We start from the raw sequence: 20,609 nt of genomic DNA, 5'->3' as shown, positions 1-20,609 counted from the left end.
TATATAATTGCAATAAAAATAAAATATTTTTATGTAGTATAAATATAACTATATATTATAATTACAATTACAAATAACTGTTTTCTATTTTATTTATTATAATATAATTACAACTTCAAATAACTACTTTACATCTGAATATATATATATATATATATACACACACACACACACACACAGTATATGATAATATATTATAATTTCTATTAATGTTTATTCATGTATTATTATTATTAGATTTACATATTATTATAATTACAATTTAAAATGAATTTTCTATTTGAATATTTTTTATATATTATAATTATATATTATTAGTATATTATAATTATTATAATTACTAATATAAGTACTACAATCTGTTTTCTTTTTAATATATTTTCATATATATTATAATAAAATTACAATTTAAAATTTTATATTGCTTTCTTTTGGAATATATTATTATTATTATTATTATTAAAATTTCAAACAACTGTTATGAACATTATGAATGGAATTGTATTGGATGCATCAGCTAAAATATCAGCTGCTGTGAAATATTAAATATTAAAATTCACAGCCGTCCTCCGTGTTCCTGACTGCTTCTCTGTGTTTCAGGTTGAATTCACTGAAGGCTCTGCTGAAAGATCTGCTGAAAGCTGAAGATATGGTGAAGGTTTATGAAGCTCGGCTGACAGAGAAAGAGACGGCGTCGCTCGACCCGGACGAGGTGCAGAAATACCAGAGAGAGCTTCAGGTAATTATGTTTAGATATTTCTGGAAAACAAGGCAAAAAAATACTAAAAATATTTTACTTAAAAATATTTATTATTGAATTATTTTTAAATTAATTAAAATTGTAATTTTTTTTTTAAAGGGAAAAATCAAGAAAACCTGAACGAGTCCTTTGTGTAGAGTCTTTAAGTGCAGTTAACTCTATATTATGACCTGTACTTTTTCTCCAAACCCAGAGTATGTGCAGTGATTTGGAGCAGAAGCAGGATTTGCGGAATTCACTGCTGGTCGATTTGAATAAAATCCAGCAGTTTAACGAACAGACGGATCATGGCGGTTACAGGTGCATCATCAACCTCTTGCAGTACGCCGAGCACGTCAACCTGCTGTCAGACCGCTGGAAACGCATCCAGACACAGATCAACAACAGGTCAGACGCTGCTTCCCAAACAGAACGGCTGGTTTTCCAGCTGTAGGCCTGAATGAACTGACTTACGAAGGTGTTTTCTCAGGCTGGACGATCTGGACGCCTACCTGCCGCATCTGCAGCGATACCTGCAGTCTAGTTCTCATCTCAGCGGCTGGATCGACCAAACCCAGCGACAGATCGAGTCTCAGCAGACCGTCAAGACCGATGACATCGCAGTTTACACACAACTCTTCAACCAACAGAAAGTGAGCCCGGAAAACATGTATTTGAGTAGAGCAAATCACTAAAAACAAAATTAGGATATTTTTTTTTAAATCAGGAAAGATTTTCAGATTTTCATCTCAGTTACATTTATGTTGTTTTAAGAATATTTCAGGAAAAAAATCCTGATAATAATATTGATTTTAATTAGTCCTGTCAAAAGATTAATCACGATTAATCGCATCCAAAATAAAAGTTCTTGTTTATATAACATATGTGAGTGTACTGTTTATATTTATTATGTATATAGAAATACAAACACATGCATGTATATATTTAAGAAAAATGTGTCATGTTTATATATTTATTTATATAAATTATATGAATATAAATATATATTCAAAATATATACTGCATGTGTGTGTATTTATATAAACATAATAAATATAAACAGTACACACACATATATTATGTGAACAAGAACTTTTATTTTGGATGCAGTTAATCGTTGACAGCACTAATTTTAATGCAATTATTTATTATATAATTATTTATATATGAATTATTTTAAATTATACAGTTGCTATTATTAAAACAAAAATTGAAATAAAAAATAATTTGCATACAGCCCTTAACATACAGCAGTTAACTCTACAATAAAAGCAAAAATCTTGTAATATTTTATGCAATTTTGCTTGTCAAGTATTTTTATGTTTTTAAGAAAAAGAAAGAAAGAAAAGCAGAAATTACACTGAGGATATTTTCCCTTAAAGAAAGTATGCTTCTCAGGTACATTTATGTTGCTTTGACTGTTTCTGAAAAACAAGGCAAAAAATCCTGATAATTTTTTCAATTAAGTTATTTAAATTATTATATAATTGTTTATAAATAAATTATTTAAATTATATATATATATATATATATATATATATATATATATATATATATATATATATATATATATATATATATATATATATATATATATATTATTTTATTTATTTGTTTTATTTTTATTTTTTACTTCAGTAGAGCAAATAATTAAAACAATCACCTGGAATGTGGAATCCACACGGCCCTGTTCATTGAGTTAAACCATTTATTTGATTTAACTGAAGGTTAACTTTCATAATGCTCTTTTCTAATGTGTGCAGGCGTTAAACTCTGATATAAAGGCGAAAAGAGAGCTGTTGGAGACGGTGCAGAAAGATGGCGAAACCTGCATAAATGCCATCAAGGTATTCAACCTACAGTTTCCTTTAATGTGCTGTTAGAGGAGTTTGTCCCAACCAATGATGACTATATAGTAATTAAAACACCAAATGATCATAATTTGAGTCGTTTCTGTCTCTGAAACGACTTTTCGGCTTATGTAACCCAGGCCATGCCTAATTAACACTTTACAATAAGGTTTCATTTATTTATGTTAGATAACATAAGCAAACAATGAAAAATACTTGTAAAACATTTATTAATTTTAGTTCATGTTCATTTTAACATTTACTACATAATACATTATTAAAATAGGAAAGGTTGTGTCTCTTAATATTATTTAATCTCTTAATATTATTATGATTCAATAGACCTAACAATGAGCAATTGTGTTTATAGCATGCATATATTTCAGATGGTTGCAACATTTTTCATTTTAGTTGTTAAAATTGATGTACTAAAATAACTAAAACTGAAATAAAAATGAATAAAAACTTTATGGACAAATATATAAGAGCTAAATAAATTGACAAAAAAACAACAAAATCACTAAAACTTGAACTAAAATTAAAATAGAAAATGTAAACAAAAACTGATTCGGATATTAACAAAAAATATAATAGTATCTCAGGGTTACTAAAATAACACTAACATTAACAAAGATTATTAAATACTGTAACAAATTTACTGCTCATTGTTAGGTGATATTAGTTAATGCATTAACTAATGGGACCTTATTGTAAAGTGTTAAGATAAATATTACAAAACTGTAAACAACATTATTGCCCAGCTCTGATCTGAACTGCGATTATTAAGATAATAATATCTTCATGCATCATCAATCGCATCATGACTTTCTGTAAAGCTGCTTTGAAGCCATGTGAAAAGTGCTATATAAACACATGTATGTAGTCATTGTTTTAGGCTACTGCTGTAGTTTGCAGACTTACTAATAATATTTGATTTCAGATCTGACAGTATTTTTTAATAATCTGAACTGTGTCTCTGTAGAACTATGAGCTTGAGTTGGTGGCCTACAGCGCTGGACTGGAAACTTTGCTTAAAATCCCCATCAAGAGGACTGTGCTGCAGTCACCATCGTCCTCCATTTCAGAAGAGGTACACCTACAAACACACAAGCATTACTGTTAATGCAGTGTTGTTTTATTATAGCATTCATTTTTTCATACTTGTCTTTGTCCCCCAGGTCTCTTCTCTAAATGCACACTACTTAGAACTGCTCACCCGTTCAAGCGATTACCACAAACTTCTTATGGCTTCCCAGAAGAACATGGAAGAAGTGAAGGTATATAAAGACACTTCGGTTTTTTATAATCATATTCAGTGCTAGGTAGTAGCTGATTACACATAATCTGGTAATCACAAAAATTAAGCTATTAGATTACATCACATTTTAAAATACTTGTAACTTTTTTTTTGATTACATGATTACATATTATAATATTTTTACTAAGTGTTTCATTTTGATTTTGTTGTTTCATTCATTTAAATTTATATTTTATGATTTAATTAATTATTAGCTTTTCATTAAACTCACAAACCCCCTGCAGTTCCTTCATGAACCGCAGTTTAAGAAACCTTGACTTAATGTAATGTTTAATGCACTTCTTGTTGTTAATAACAACGAATGGGATATGTTTTCTTATATATTTTCTTTGCATTTTTATATTTACATGGTACAAGTTTATCCCATTTAAATCAATGTGATAAACAAGTAATCTAAAAGTAATCAAAAAGTAGTCTGATTATATTACTTAAAATGTGTAATGTAATAGATTACGTTAGTAATTACAGTTTTTAAAAGTCTTTAAATGGTTTTAGGACTTTAACTTTGGCAAAATGTCAGTGTAAGGTTTCATGATGCTAGTTTTTATTCTCAAGGGACTTACCTGCTAAATATATAGTTATGTAGCACAAAATAATGTGTTTTAAAATGTTTTCTGCAGATCCGGAATACAAGGATTGAGCTTCTCGAGGAGGAACTTCAGCAGCTGCGAGATGCTATTAAGGATCACACTGCAACGAATGCCTCTTTACAGGAAGCTCTTCTGAAATACCAGCAGGAGCTGAATGAATCGCAGACACATCTGCTATCTCTGGAAGAGGTGAAGAGGACTGAGACTTTCAAGTGCATGGCCACACAAGAGAGCCTTGACTCTTCTACCGGCCGCCTTCAAGAGCTTATGGATGAAGTACGTCGCCTCAAACTCCAGTTGGACGAAATGGAGAGGAAGAAGAAAATCGTGGAAGAGCGCTACACATTTTTGCAGGAAGAACACGATGAAACTATGCGCAAGAAACTCAAGGAACTGGAGCAGGCCAGTTGGGCCAAGATGGAGCTGGAAAAGACGGTGTCTGAAAGGACCCGAGAGCTGGAGCGTCTGCGAAGGGAGTTGGAAGACGAGGCTCGGCGTGTCAAGGAGGGGCAGGTGGAGCTGACAAAGGTAAGGCAGGAGCACAACATAGAGATACGAGAGGTGAAACAGACCTACGAGTCTCAAATCCACGTTACTCAGACCAGCATGCAGAAGCTTTCGCAGCAGAAGGAAAGTGATGCTGCTTCCATGAGTCTGGAGTTTGAAAGATTAGAGGGAGAATCTAGGGAGTTGAAGGAGCAGCTGCAAAGGCTTCGTATCTCCCTCGGCCAGGAGGAGGCTCAGAGGAAGCACCTGGAAGAGGAGATCCAGAGACTTAGTGCTGTAAGTACAGAGGAAGGTCGAAAGAGGCATGAGCTGGAATCTCAAGTCCAGTTGTTGTCTAGCCAGAAACGTGAAGCGGACAACAAAACAAGGGAGGTACAGGAGAGCTCCAATCGGGCACTGCAAGAAAAGAGTAGTGAGATCAACCGTCTCACACGCCTTCTTGAAGAGGAGCGACGTCTGAAAAGATCTTTAGAGGCTGAGACCAGGCGACTCGAGGGGGAGTTGGCTGACCTCAAAACTAAGAATGAAAACTGTAATGTGGAGTTGGTGCAACTACGCTCTTCCCACCAGGAGTTGAGCCTCATCCGGGTGGAGCTGGAGGCCCATGCTCTTGAGAAGGGCCGGTCTGAACAGACTATTACGCGCCTCCAAACCCGCATTCAAGAGCTCCAGGAGGAACTGAAGCGACTGGAAAGTGAGTTAGAGAGGCAGCGGCAAGTGGTGGAAGAGGAGGCCAGCAAGCGCAGGAGAACGGAGGTGCAACTTGAAAAGAGCAGCCAGGCCATGCGGGAGTACACTACTACAATCACCACGCTGCGTAAGAGCCAGGAAGAGACCAATCTTGAGGCCAAGCATGTGGATGAAGAATGCAAGCAGCTGAAGGAGGCCCTGGACCATGCCTTGAAGGAGCACAAAGCGTCTTCTCAGAGCCTTACCACCTTGAAAGCCGAGATGAACACTTTGAAACTACAGCTGACGCAGGAGCAGGGGCGCGTCCAAGACTCCAACCAGCGCTACGAGGCCCTTCGTCGCAGCATGGAAGAGAAGACTTGTGCGTTAAACGTAGGCACTGCTGAAACTGAGCGTCTGCATAGGCTCAATGAAACTCTTACCAAAGATCGCCTCCGCCTGGAGGAGGAGTTGCGCTCTGTGCGTCTAGAACATGAGGAACTGCTCAAAAACAAAAAGCGTGGCGATCGGGAACTGACTGAGCAAATTGCAGCTTTGCAGAAACAGCTTGAGTCCAGCCAGCGTGCCGGTGCAGAGCATGACAGGCTTATGCGACAGCTTTCACGAGAGAGAGAAAAACTGCAAGTGGAGATAGAAAATGTACAAAAACAAGCCAGAGAGGTACTAGGATAACTAGAAACTAGAGTTCTCAAATTAAAATGCGTAGATTTAGCCAGCTGCATGCATCTCTCTCACGTTGCATCCATGCTATAAATAATTATTGTCTTGACATGCAAAATATGTCACGATAACAAACTGCCATATTTTTGCATGTCTTAATGTGCATGTTTGACCTATTTCTACACCACACCCTGCAGATTTGCATCTTAATACACATCTCTGTAGTTTGTCCTTTGCAAGCTTCCATGTTGCCTGCTTGTTTTGCACAACAGCATCCATTGCATACATGATCAACCACTTTCAAGACATATCAATCTAACCTCTATTGTTCATGGCACCCTTTGTGATTTTGATACTTTAGAACAGGTGTAGCAAACCCTGCACCTGGTGGGCTAGTATGCTGGGGTTTAGCTCCAACCCTAATCAAACACACTGGTCCAGCTAATCAAAGTGTTCAGAATTACTTGAAAATAACAGGAAAGTGTGTTGGAGTGGGGATGGAACTAAAATCTGCTAGAAGGTAGTCCCTCCAGGAGCAGGATTGGCTACAGCCATGTAATTAGCTTGAAAACCAATCAGTTCTGTTTTGTGATGATCAATGAATGATAAATCAACCTCATACAATATCAAATCATTGTACTATCTGAAAAATCATATACAGAATGATCATCTTAAATGATAATACAATAATTTTCTCTTTGGTCCTTTTGTTGCAGACTTCCTCTGTGATCCAAACATCCCAATATCAGTGCAGCAGCCTGGAGCAAGAGCGGGATGACCTCCTCAAGAAAATGGCCGCAATGGAACAGGATATGATGCGCTTGAAAAAGCTGGAAGACGAGCTAGCCCACATCAAACTCTCACTAGAATCGGAACTGCGACTCAAATCACAGCTGAAGGAGGACAATGAGAGGATCAAGAAGGATTTTACCCAATGGAAGACCAAATGCGCGACTCACGAAGAGCAGATTCGACAGCACAACTCGGATCGCTCCGGCCTGGAGAGCCAATTTAATTCTGTCAAGGCCGAGATGGAGAGGCTGAGGATGCAACTGAAGGAGACTGAAGAACGCTACAGGCTGCTCTTGCAGAACTTGGAACGAGAGAGGGCAGAGATGCAGGCGCTTCGAGACTCGCAGCAGAATGAGCTGCTGAGACTGCAGCGGAAACCAGATGGTGCTACCAAACACACTCAGACAAACCTAACGGATGCCTCCTCGTTGGTCTTCGAAGGTGTCCGCAAGAAGGTCACAGCGCAACAGCTGCATGACTGTGGTGTGATTGACAAGGTGACGTTTGAGCAGTTGATGAATGGCCAGCGGACTGTCGAGGACGTATCTGTTGACATCAGGCTCAATCTTAAAGGCACAGGAGCCATTGCAGGGCTTGCAGAAGGACCCAAAGGCAAAATGACCTTCACCGAGGCTAAAAAACAAAAGTTGATTTCAGACGAGAGTGGAAACATGTTGCTGGAGGCTCAAGCTGCCACAGGGTACATCATAGACCCCAAAGCAAATGTGAGGATGACTGTTGAGGAGGCTTGTCTGAATGGACTTGTGAATGAAGCTGACAAGAAGCAGCTGTTGACTGCAGAGGCCGCCTGCATTGGGTTCAGGGATCCCAAAACTGGTAAACTCTTGCCAGTAAGCCAAGCCATGAAAAAAGGAATAGTTAACCGAGAATCAGCTCTGCGTTACTTGCAGGCACAAGAGGCGGCGGGAGGCATCCTTGATCCCATCCTTAGCGTCTATCTTTCCAAAGATACTGCCATGGACCGTGACCTTGTTGATGAGGATCTTTATCAAGCTCTAAATGCCAAACCTGATTGCTATATCGATCCCGACACTGGTCTACGTGCCAGCTACGTTACCCTCAAGAAGCGATGCAAGGCTGACCTCAATACTAGCTTGCTCCTGCTTCCAGCTCCAGAGAAACCCATGACCGTACAGGGACTGCGCCATGAAGTTAGTGTATCAGATCTGGTGGATGCGAAATTGCTGCAACCTTCGGACGTAGATCATCTGAGAGAGGGCAAGATTACCAGCCAAGATATTGAACACAGGCTTCGGGCTTATCTCCGAGGGTCAACCTGCATTGCTGGGATTTATGACGAGGCCAACGACTGCACTTTGCCCATCTACCAGGCCATGAAGGAAGGGCTTCTGCGACCAGGCACTACCTTGGAGCTTCTGGAAGCCCAGGCTGCCTCAGGCTTCATTATTGATCCCATCCACAATGAGTACTACACAGTCGAGGAGGCTTGTAAGAAAGGACTGGTGGGTGTGGAGTTCAAAGACAAGCTTCTGTCTGCAGAGAGAGCGGTAACTGGGTACAAAGACCCAGGCACCAACAAGATGATCTCTCTTTTCGAAGCCATCGAACGTGGTCTCATAGAAAAAGGTCATGGCATTCGCTTGCTGGAGGCTCAGATTGCAAGTGGTGGCATCATTGACCCTAAACACAGTCACCGAATTGACGTTGATGTAGCGTACCAAAAGCTCTACTTTGATGAAGAGATGAACCAGATTCTAAAAGATGAGGGAGATGACACAAAGGGTTTCTTCGACCCAAACACAGAGGACAATCTAACCTACCTGCAGCTAAAGAGCCGTTGCATTCCAGATAAGAAGACAGGACTAGTGCTTCTGCCCCTTTACGATAAGAAAAAGATGCAGCAGAAGAACTCCACAAGGAAGAGACGAGTATTGATTGTTGATCCTGATAGTGGTAAAGAGATGACGGTGCGTGAAGCCTACGAGAAGAAACTCATAGACTACGAAACGTTTTTGGACTTGTCTCAGCAAGAATGTGAGTGGGAAGAAACAGTCATCACTGCTCCAGATGGCTCGACCAGTACAGCAATAATGGACAAGCAAACAGGCATTCAGTACGACTTGAAAGAACTGCTAGCTAAGGGAGTGATTGACCAAAATGTCCTTGATAAGTATCGCTTAGGAAATCTCAGCCTTACCGAGCTTGCAGATATGATCACCAACAAGACGAAGACCCTCAGCAAACCGCTCAGCTCCTCTGTCGCCTCATCATCTTTCACATCCCAGACGTCAATGAAAAGCCAGATAATTAAAACTGAAACTATTAAAAAAGTCGAGAGTATCTCCACTCAAGAAACCATTCAAGATCCATCCTCAACAAACTCCAAGCATATTTCCAGCATGTCAATCAAACTGACCCCATTAGTAGAAACGATTGAGGAACAGAATCCAGTTGGAGCAGTTTTTGACACAGAAAAGCTGGAGAAGATCAGCATATGTGCCGCTCTGAAGCGAGGAATCATCGATTCCATCACAGCGCAACGACTCCTGGAGGCTCAGGCTTGCACCGGAGGCATTGTGAGCCCTGAAAACGGTCGCCGTATTTCTATTCAAGAAGCGACCCGACTTGGTATCCTTGATGACGAAATGTCTAACAGGCTAAAACCTGCCCAGAAGGCGTATATTGGTTTCGAAGATGTGAAAACCAAGCGTAAGATGTCAGCCGCCGAGGCCGTCAAGGAAAAATGGCTGCCGTACGAAGCTGGCCAGCGCTTCCTCGAATTCCAGTATTTAACCGGCGGGTTGTTCGACCCAGAGCTTGGATGCAGACGTTCGCTTGAGGAGGCTTTGCAGCTCGGCTGGCTGGACATGAGAGCGGCTCAGAGGCTCCAGGATACGCGCCACCACCCCAAGACCCTCACCTGCCCCAAGACCAAGCTGAGGATATCCTACAAGGAGGCTCTGGAAGGTTGCATGACCGAGGAGAACACGGATGTCCGCATGCTTCCAGCCTCCACGGTTTCATCACGTGGAATCAGCAGCCCCTACAACCTCTCGAATCCAGGATCTGCCTCAGGCTCTCGAAGCGGATCCCGTAGGGGCAGCGTAGACTACAGCTTATCCCCCTCTTCGTCTTCCAGATACAGCAGCTTTAGCTACAGCAGAACCTCTTTCAGCTCCAGATCGCTCTCTTAAACAATCATTGTGTACTGTGCAATGTTATATAACACAATTATCCATCAAAGTATTTTAAGATAACAATATGAGAAAATCAGTAACATTTATTATTAGAAATGTGGATTGTGTTCTAAACGAATCAGCATTTTTTTACCACCTTGTCTGGAAAACTAAAAAAGAAGCAATAGCGTTTAGTGTTCCTTAAATCTATATTGAACGTATTAGCTGAAACAAAATATACACTTTTAATTTTGACTGCTTATTCACATTATGGGTTTTTTTCTGCTTTTGAATCTTATTAAACAGATAAAAGTTGTCTATAACACTAGATTTTGGGTATGGATGTAACTTTCCTGACTTGTTTTTACACTAATACTATTGAATTGCTGTATTGAATTTCAGTGCCTTCACTTTACCTTTGTACTAGCCTGAATTACTTTGTGAAGTTGATCTCTAACACTGTCTCTGACATTTTTCTTACGGTTTTATTGCTCAAATAAAGAAAGACCTCATCAAATCTATGACTCGTATGAAGAATTATTACTACGGTTTGATTTTATGTATAAAATTATATATTTAGGAGTTAAAGCAGAGTTATTTCATGCCTAAAACAGGCTTGACTTCACAATATTTACTTTTGAACAAAGATCAAATGCATGTTAAAGCAGAAATAAGGATCCTGTATTATGAAGATGTGAAGTTATTTCATGACTACTACCATCATATATTATTATTGTTTGTATGATTATTATTAAAGATAACTAATGATAATAAAAAGTGTTTACTAGCACCATGACTGACCTCTGCTAACAAAAGACTGTTTACAAAACATTGCAGATAAATCCTATTCAAGATCCTCTCACAACCACCCAGTAGTTATTTAACTGGTATTACTTAACTCTTTTGAAATGCTGCTTGCCAATATTAATTGCAATATTGCCTAGTTTGATCTCTTCAAATAATAAATCATAAAGTAAAGGGCGTTCTGGGTAATTCTAGAATTGGGGGTACATTTCGCGTCTTCCAGGTAAACCTTCTGTTATTTTTCAAAAACAAAAATTTCACTGAATCAGTTTTGAATAACACAATTTATATTAAGCTATCATCAAAACAATGCTTTTATGTATATTAAGGGACATTTTGTCTTGAAAATAATAACTGAAAGACTGCCACTACACCTATTATTGACCGTCTTCGCCTCCTGATTCATACATTCAGCTTGAATTATCATGAAATAATTAAGTCTAATTTTCATATTTTTGTGTTTACTCTATTAAAGTTACATAAACAATTGCATTAAATATCAAATTTTTGGAATATTTGTAATTTCATTAATAAAAAAAACAAACATTTTGTGTCTGTCCCTACGTTCTCGTCAACTCTGTTACCTCAGTTATAAAAAGGCATAAAAATCTTTAAAGCATTCATAGAAAAAACATGTGACTTGCACCAAGTGATGTCACATCCTCTGGTAGGAATCTTTGGAAAGCATTGATGTATGTCTTTATTCTTTATTCCCATTAATTTGTACAAAATGTTTAGGATACACCAATAGTAGATTAATTATTTGTCAAATCTGTTACTGTGATTTTGCAGTGAATCTCGCATTCACTTTTTAAAAACAATAATATGACGGAAATCTATAAAATTCAGTTTTAGACATGCTACGTGGTATCTGCTTTGAGGGTTAGCATCTTGAGCTAAAGCACAAAATGGTGGAAAATGTCAACTCTGTTATTGTCAACTCTGTTAGTTTTTTAAAAAAGTTTAATGATAACAGAGTTGACAATGAGTAACAGAGTCAAATGTTCCCAATCACATTTAAGTATTTTGCATTATTATTATGTTTATTTTGGATTTTACTGTAAATTATACATTTGTTTTACATCATTACAGGCTAAAGAAATTGAATTACAGGTAAATTAACCTCTCAGCAGCAGAAAGGCAAGGGCAACAGAGGGCACAGCGACATTCTGACCCTGTAAGGAAGGCAGAAAATAGACAGAGATAGACGGCACAAAAGGAAAAAAGCACTACTACTCAAAATGAATGTTTTGCTCTAATGTTTATGAAAACTAACATATGGTTACAAAGTAAATCTAACATTCTTGCAAACTGCTATTCCTTGAATCAAGAGCTCTGTCTTTTATTATGTCTATAAAAAACTTACATAGTGCACATTTAAATACTAAATAAAGACATATGGGCAGAAATTGCCAATAACTGATTTGCATGCCCAGGGTGAGGGAGCATCTATGTCATTTTATTTTCCAGATCTTTGGACACATTAAGTTAATTTTCAATTACATGAAAGATCTGTAATTCACATGTATTTTATAAAATTAAATAGTTGTTACATATAAAATGGTTTCAGTTTCAGAATCTGGCAGAAAATGTTGCTGTTTTTGGTCTTTTAACTACAGGTGGTCAACTCTGTTTTCTGATGTCAACTCTGTTACCATCAATGTCAACTCTGTTTGTTTAAAGTTTTGCTTTAAAAATGATAATTATATGTGTTTATTTGTTAACAAATTGCTCAGAAGCTAATTAGCCTCAATGGTACTACTACTACATGATATTTTAAAGAATTTAATTCGTTTTTAAAGCTATGATTAGAGAAAATACACACCATGCTGGCAACTTTTCAATTAAACGGGTTGATATTTTTACTCTAAAACAAAAAGTCTATATATTTTTAGGTTTAAAGTTGAATTAATGGATTAAGAGACAGATGTTCTTCTAGGGAGGACAGGGTTTTAAATTGTGTTAAATTGTGTAACTGTATATGTTTGACCCAATTTGTCTATAACAGAGTTGACCGATTTTTCGGATTTTTAGAATAAATATTTAAAATCGTACAAGTTTAAGATCAGCAAATATAGAAAATATTAAATTTAAAGTGTGTTCTATGAAAATAAAAAAGTTTAACCAAAAAAAAAAATCCTACTTTTTTGTTTTCTTTCTCAGCTTGAAATGTACCCGCAATTCTAGAATGACTTTGCATTGAAAAATTATTTAGTTATTGACTAATTATGTCAACAACAACAAAAAGTACCAGTAAAGCACTGTGTAAAGATGTTTTGCATTGAAAACGATAAGTTTTATGAAGACGTGGGTCTTTATTTTTACTGTTTAGTTCTAAAAATATTTTCCTAGCTTGCAGATCGACTTTAACAAAATAATTGAAAACTCTAGGATTAATGTTGTTTTATTGTGTATGGATGCGTGTGCTGTCATACAACATCAATCACGTACTGGCTGTATTCAGGATACCAAAAAAAATAACCATTTTAACATTTAGGTGACTTTAAAAAGGGGGATCTGAATGCATTAACCCTTATAACCGATTTTGGTCAATTTGGTCAGTTTACCCGGAAGAGATGTATTTAAAAATAGCATATAGTTCAATGTAGGTCTCACAAATTTTTGAAAAGTCATGAATTTAATTCAGATTTTGAATGCATTATTTGTCCAATCTTTGTTGGAGCCGACATAGATTTATAATGCCTTTTATTATGTCTATGGGAGTTGAGCCGCGTGCGCGCCTCCTGCAGGACACGCACGGAAGTACAACAACACGAGGACGTGAATTACTTCCGGGGTCACAGGACTGCAAACAGCCGCGTTCACAGACAGACACATTTACAATCTTTCATTTAAGAATTAAAGATGATAATTCCGCGTTCACGTATTGAATGTGAATTTTAGTCAGATGTTTGATTGATAAATTGTCTGAAGAGTCTCTCGGCTGATAAAAACCGCGGAGGCCCGCTGAGATCTGCGTTCTGAGGTAAATAAACGGTGATTTTTTAAATATTTAAAACATTGTTTATGATGAACACAGCAGATATGTCTTACATAAACTTACCGTGGCTCTTCTGTTGTAACACCAACTGTTGTATTTTGTGAAAATGTTAATGTTACCATTCAAAATAATCCAATTTATTGGCTAAGTGTTAAATTCTACTTTATTACTATTTATTATAACTGTAACGAAAACACTGTAGTATTATATCTTTTGGACACCTGCCATGAAAATACCATGGTAATGTATATGAATATGTAACCATTCAGTATCAATGCAATAGTGTGCAGTTAACTAATTTGATACCCTTGTTGTTTTTATATAAACTGTGACAGTGATCTGATCTAACAGTATTACAGTCATATAGTAATATGGTTGATATGGTAAAGTAGTATGAGTAAATCATGTTGTTTTTCTGTTGCAGCTTCACATCAGTGATCATGGCTGATGATCCTCAGAGAAACTTCCGCTCGGCGTATTATGAGAAAGTGGGTTTCAGAGGAGTGGAGGAGAAGAAATCGCTTGAGATCCTGATGAAGGACAATCCACTGGGTAAGAGCTTTATACAGCTGTGCAAATATTCCTTTTAATATTCATTCATTCAATAATAAAAATAACAGGTATTTTATTATCTGTTATTATTTTATATTACATTTTAATGTTGGTTTAAGTGTTCAGACGCATAACAGATTTGTACATATTTTTCCTTCTGAACCTATAATAGTAACAGTTATTATTATTATTAATTTATTTTTTTATTTTTTGCATTTTTAATGTTGGTTTAAGAGTTCAGTTAACTTTTAGAAAAGTTATTTTGTTCTTTTTAATAGTATTATAAAAAATAACAGTTATTTTTATCTAATAATAATAATAATAATAATATAAAAGAATTGTATCTTCTTGTTGTTATTAATTTATTAATTCATTTTTAATGTTGGTAATCATGCAAAATAGATTTTTACTTGTTCAACACAATAAATAATAATAATAATTGTTGTTGTTATTATTATTGTTGTTATTAATAATAACAAATTTCTAACATTTAGACACAACATAAAATAAGTTATTTTTGTTGTTGGTGTTCGGTAACCATGCAGAACAGATTTCTTTTGACACTATAATAATAACAACGAAAATGAATCTTTTTATTATTATAATTAATAACAATACATTTATATATTATTGATTATTTTTATTGTTGGAATGTGTTCATTAATCATATAGAATAGATTTACTTTTTTCAACACAATAATAAATAATAGCTATTATTATTATTATTTATTTTTAATGTTGGTGTTCAGTAACCATGAATAACATTTTTTTTCTTTTGACTCTATAATAATAGCAGTTGTTGTTTTTTAAAAATATTGGTTTAAATGTTCAATAACTATGCATTTCAGCTCAGTAATAAATAATAATAATAATAATAACTTATTATTATTATATACAGTAGTATGTATTTTTCATCTTTGTTTAGGTTTATGTCTAATTGTGAAATGCTGTGTATCTCTCAGTTGAGAATAAATGGCTGTGATATAAACTCACAGACGATCAGTGCTTCTCTCGCTCCTTCAGTCAGTTTTGTTGCTGTTGTTTTCAGATGTGGAGAAGTTGAGCACCTTCAGTCAGAGGTTTCCTCTGCCCTCCATGTACCGGATACACGTGTGGAAAGTCCTGCTGGGTGAGAACATGAATTATCATTTACATTCAGCAGTGACCAAAATGATTATAACACTAGTATTTTCAGCAGCTAAAAATGGTTTTAAGTCAGTTATTTCTATCTTTTGCTGTAGTGTATCAGTAGGAAATATCAGTTTAGATGTCCAAACATTCATTTAGCCATTAATTGTAATAATCCAGTGAGATTTTTGAGATTTTTTCCGATGTGCATGGAGGAATTTATTCAGTAAATGTGTTTCCTTCGTTGTTTCTGTGCATTTTTTAAAGTTTATCCTGCTCAAATGTGTGCATGAGCTTTTTATGCGCATTTTTAGGATTTATGTGCATAAAAACAGGTGGATGGAAACACAGCGTGTCTGTAGATCAGGCTGCTGAAGCCGTCTGTCCCATCGTCTGCAGGTATCCTGCCGCCCCACAGTGATTCTCACGCTCTGGTGTCTCGCTATCGTCTCGAGCAGTTCGAGGACGTCAGCGGCGCTCTGACAGCCATGCGCTTCATCCACGCATTCACCCCGACGACGGAGCTCTACCTGCGCATGTACCAGCTGGAGAGCAGACAGCTTCCCCGCAGGAGCGAGCTCAGGCCGCCGGTGAGGAGCTGCGGGATTGTGGGTAATCTGCACCTCAGGTCAAGTCAAGTCACCATTATTTATCTGTGACCTTGGAGCACAAAACCAGTCATAAGTAGGACAGGTATATTTACATATTTACGCTTTTGGAAGCAATCAGAATCAAGTGCTATGACAAGTCTCAGTTAGCTTAACGCACACACAGCAAGGGCTTTTTTTTTATTATATAGTAAATAAAAAGAAAACAGATAGAATAGAAAAAGAATAGAGCAAGCTAGTGTTAGATGCTTTTTAGCCGATTCTTGAATATATTATTTATTATAGTATATTTGTAGCAATAGCCAACGATACATTGTTTGGGTCAAAATTATCCATTTTTCTTTTATGCCAAAAATCATTAGGATATTAAGTAAAGATCATGTTCCATTTTGTAAACTTCCTACCGTAAATATATCAAAACTTCATTTTTGATTAGTAATATGCATTGCTAAGAACTTCATTTGGACAACTTTAAAGGAGATTTTCTCAATATTTAGATTTTTTTGCACCCTCAGATTCCAGATTTTCAAATAGTTGTATCTCAGCCAAATATTGTCCGATCCTAACAAACCATACATCAATGGAAAGCTTATTTATTCAAATCTTAATTTAAAAAAATTGACCCTTATGACTGGTTTTGTGGTCCAGGGTCACATATAGCGCTTTTTACAATGCAGATTATGTCAAAGCAGCTTCTCCTAAGATTAGTGTTTACTATTGTCCTTTTGCATTATGGACACTATTTTCCTATTTGAGACTGTAAAGCTGCTTTGACACAATCTGTATTGTTAAAAGCACTATATAAATAAAGGTGACTTGACTGTAATAAACATGAGCCGCGTCTGAAAGGTAAAGAGGGAGGTGTGTCTACAGTTTATAGCAATATCTTCAGTATTTCTCAGAGGTCGGGTTTCAAGTATAATTCGTTTGAAGTAATGGTGCTTCATATAACGTTATCCAGAGAAACAAGTGTTAATGATAAATCCCCTGTGATGTTTGTGCTGGCTGCTGTTCTCATGTCTCAGGTTTGATGGTTTTCTTCCAGGATGACGAGGATGAAAACTTCCTAGCTATCGGCAGAGCGATGGAGGAGATCGTTGACGACCCGGTCGACTGCTATTGGCTCATCAGATGTTTCATCAACCAGTTCAAGCTCAAGTTTGGAGACTCCATCCCTCACCTGGTACATGATTACCTGCTAAAGGAACAGCTAACAAAGTTTTTATTATTATTTATTAATTTATTTTTTACTCTGATAAATAATAACAGTTTCTTATTATTATTTATTAGTATGAATGTTTCAGATTTGTAGTGTTCAATAACCTTGCAGATGTATAACCACAGAAAATTAAATAAGATTTATTACTTTTGTAATGTAGTTATATCATTTTTTAATGATTATTAATGTTGATTTATTTAAGTGTTCAATAATTGTACTTTTTTTTTTTTAAACACTAAAATGCATACTAACCGCGATTATGCGTTATATTACTGTTATTATTCATTCATTTTTATGGTTATCAAATTTTGGTTTAGGAGTTAATAACCATGCAGAATAATATAGAATTTTTTTGTTCTTTTTGATGCTGTAATATCAGTTGTTTTTATCATTATTATTATTATTATTACTTTATTAGATATTTTGTTGGTTTAAGTAATAACCATCCAGAATAACATTTTGACAGAATAAAAAAAAACATGTATATAGTCTTATTATCATTACATGTTTTTATATGATTTTTAACTTAAGTGGTTTACTTTTTTCTTTAAACACTATAATAAATAATAACAGTTATTATTATTAATATTATTTAATTTGTTTTTTATGCATTTTTAATTTTGGTTGAAGTCTTTAACAACCATACAGAACAAGGTTTTTTTGACACTTTAATATTATCAATATTTTGCATGTTTTTTTTTTTTTTTTTAAGTGTTGGTTTTTGTGTTCAGGACCCATCCCGAACACATTTTTAATTTTTAATTTTTTGACACTATAAAAGGTAATAACTGTTGTTGCTGTTGTTACTATTATTTTATTTTTTTTAATTTAATGATTTACTTATTAATGTTGATGCAAGTGGTTATCTTTTCATTTGACATGATTATAAATGATAACAGCTGTTATTCTTATTTTAATTTTTATGATTTTTAATGTTTAAGTGTTCAATCATTTTACTTGTTTTCCTTTTAACACCAGATTCTTTTTTTTTGACACATTACTGAATAATAACAACAGTTATTATTATTATTTTATTGTATTTACTCACTCTCACATCTTTCCGTTCATATACGGAGCTCCAAAACTAACTTGTGCAACGGCTCATTGATGTAAAGTTTCTCTCATTTGTTTTGAATTAAAAGCACGGTCTCTGTGTTTCAGCCGAAGAGTTTGGAGCACTTCCTGTCTCAGGAGGACGCCGCTCTTCTGGCTCATCTGAAGACGTCTGGAGCTCTGCACTCGCTGCCGTACTGTCTCTGGTTCAGACGCTGCTTTGCTGGCTGTTTACCAGAGTCCAGCCTACAGAGGTCAGGACACAATGAAGGCCACTGCAGTTTACTGATTCCTCTCAAAAATACAGGAAAAATTGTGAAGTATTTTTATTATTTCAAATAGCAGTTTTCTATGTGAATATCTGTTAAACTGTAATTTATTCCTGTGATGCGCAGCTGTATTTTCAGCATCATTACTCTAGTCTTCAGCGTCACATGATCTTCAGAAATCATTCTAATATGCTGATTTTCTGCTCAAGAAACATTTCTGATTATTATCAATGTTACATGTTTCATTGTTTTTTGATTGGCTGATTGATAGACTGTGCTATGCTGTGATTGGTCGGCAGGGTTTGGGATAAAGTCATCAGTGGCTCCTGTAAGATCCTGGTGTTTGTTGCCGTGGAGATTTTGCTCAGCTATAAGATCATGCTGATGGGAATGAGTGACCCGGATGGAGTTTACAACTTCCTGTCTAACGTGAGCCGCAAACATCACTCTTTCAGTTACATATCAGGGCAAAAATGGGTTTGTTTACAGTAAAGAAATGTTCTAGATTCAATACATGTTAATTAAGGTACTTTATTAATCTTTACATAATGACCCTTTTCAAGTAAATTTTTTAATCTTTTAAAATCCTCCAGTAAACTCGTCCCATAGACTTTCACTAATGATTTTATAATTTAATTGATTCGTCGTCTTCTTCTTCTTATTATTATTATATCAACCACTGTTTTTTGAGAAACACTTAATTATATAAAATAACAGTATTTTATTTATTTTATTACTGTTATTATTATTAAATGAACTGCTGTTTTTTTTAAATTGAGGGACAACAAATATTGTTTATTTGTTTTATTTTATTAATTCAATTAACATTATTATTATTATTATTATTATATGGCTATCTGTTTTTAATTGAGCAAGTAATTACTTTATTATTTGTATTTATTTTATATTTTTATTTTATTATACTACATAAGATTATTTATTTTATTTGAACTACTGTTTTTAATTGAGGAACAAGGAATTATTTTAGTATTATTTCATATTAAATACTATTATTTCATTTATTATTATTATATGAAATGCCATTTTAATGAGGAACAATAGATGAATTTTATTATTTTATAATTGTGTTTTATTTTATTATTATTATATGAGGGACTGTTTTTTAATTGAGGAACAAGGAATTACTTTATTTTAAAATTGTATTTATTATATTAAATATCATTTTATTTATTATTATTATTATTATTATTATAATACTGCTTTTTTAAATTGAGGAACAGTTCATTTATTTTATTTACTTTATTAATTAATCTTATTTTATTAATCATATTAAATAACCTTTTGCCACAAATCATATTGAAAATTTTCTGGGTTCAATATTCTATTTATTCATATTAGAATATTGAACCTAGATAATTTACAATATCATTTATTACAGAAAATTCCTTTTTCTGTTGTTTTTGTGATTTGCCATTTCTTTAAGTTTTTGATGCACCTACATAAAGCTCTAAATGTTGCTAAAGCGCTTCTGATCTCTTGGTCTCTCTGTACAGATGCCGCAGGAGAACACAGACGCCATCGTCACTAAAGCCATCGATCTGTGGCACAAACACTGCGGGACACCCATGCACTCTTTATAATTCATCATTTCTGAGTTTGACATGTGACGGAGACTCAAAGCGCTCGGACGTGGACGACAGGAACGTCAGA

General features: G+C 35.3%; 2 protein-coding genes across 2 annotated transcripts in view; both read left to right on the top strand.

Moving 5' to 3' along the window:
* Positions 1-10,825, top strand: part of dspb (desmoplakin b) — a 32,735-nt gene extending 21,910 nt beyond the window's left edge. Inside the window, exons 17-24 of the mRNA XM_058755987.1 lie at positions 601-739; positions 954-1,147; positions 1,230-1,392; positions 2,503-2,586; positions 3,572-3,679; positions 3,768-3,866; positions 4,528-6,354; positions 7,071-10,825. Coding sequence (XP_058611970.1) covers positions 601-739; positions 954-1,147; positions 1,230-1,392; positions 2,503-2,586; positions 3,572-3,679; positions 3,768-3,866; positions 4,528-6,354; positions 7,071-10,322 — 5,866 coding nt within the window. The 3' untranslated portion in view covers positions 10,323-10,825. The remainder of the gene's footprint in view (positions 1-600; positions 740-953; positions 1,148-1,229; positions 1,393-2,502; positions 2,587-3,571; positions 3,680-3,767; positions 3,867-4,527; positions 6,355-7,070) is intronic.
* A 3,051-nt stretch (positions 10,826-13,876) lies between these two features.
* Positions 13,877-20,593, top strand: tbc1d7 (TBC1 domain family, member 7). The gene is made up of 8 exons (XM_058756293.1): positions 13,877-14,094; positions 14,534-14,661; positions 15,710-15,790; positions 16,189-16,379; positions 17,443-17,580; positions 18,778-18,923; positions 19,238-19,367; positions 20,453-20,593. Exons 2-8 carry the CDS (start codon positions 14,550-14,552, stop codon positions 20,537-20,539), a joined length of 885 nt encoding a protein of 294 aa, XP_058612276.1. The 5' UTR covers positions 13,877-14,094; positions 14,534-14,549; the 3' UTR covers positions 20,540-20,593.
* The last annotated feature ends 16 nt before the right edge of the window (positions 20,594-20,609 follow it).

The sequence above is a fragment of the Onychostoma macrolepis genome, chromosome 20 (assembly GCF_012432095.1).
Source record: "Onychostoma macrolepis isolate SWU-2019 chromosome 20, ASM1243209v1, whole genome shotgun sequence".
Taxonomy (NCBI): Eukaryota; Metazoa; Chordata; class Actinopteri; order Cypriniformes; family Cyprinidae; genus Onychostoma; species Onychostoma macrolepis.
The sequence above is the reverse complement of the archived record's forward strand: the minus strand, read 5'-3'. Positions and strand labels throughout refer to the sequence as shown.

Bases quoted from the DNA above. Each gene is read 5' to 3' on its own strand.
- tbc1d7 (XM_058756293.1), top strand. From the start codon at position 14,550: ATGGCTGATGATCCTCAGAGAAACTTCCGCTCGGCGTATTATGAGAAA. The intron at 17,581-18,777 runs GTACATGATTAC...TCTGTGTTTCAG, and splicing joins GAGACTCCATCCCTCACCTG to CCGAAGAGTTTGGAGCACTT. The intron at 18,924-19,237 runs GTCAGGACACAA...ATTGGTCGGCAG, and splicing joins CCAGAGTCCAGCCTACAGAG to GGTTTGGGATAAAGTCATCA.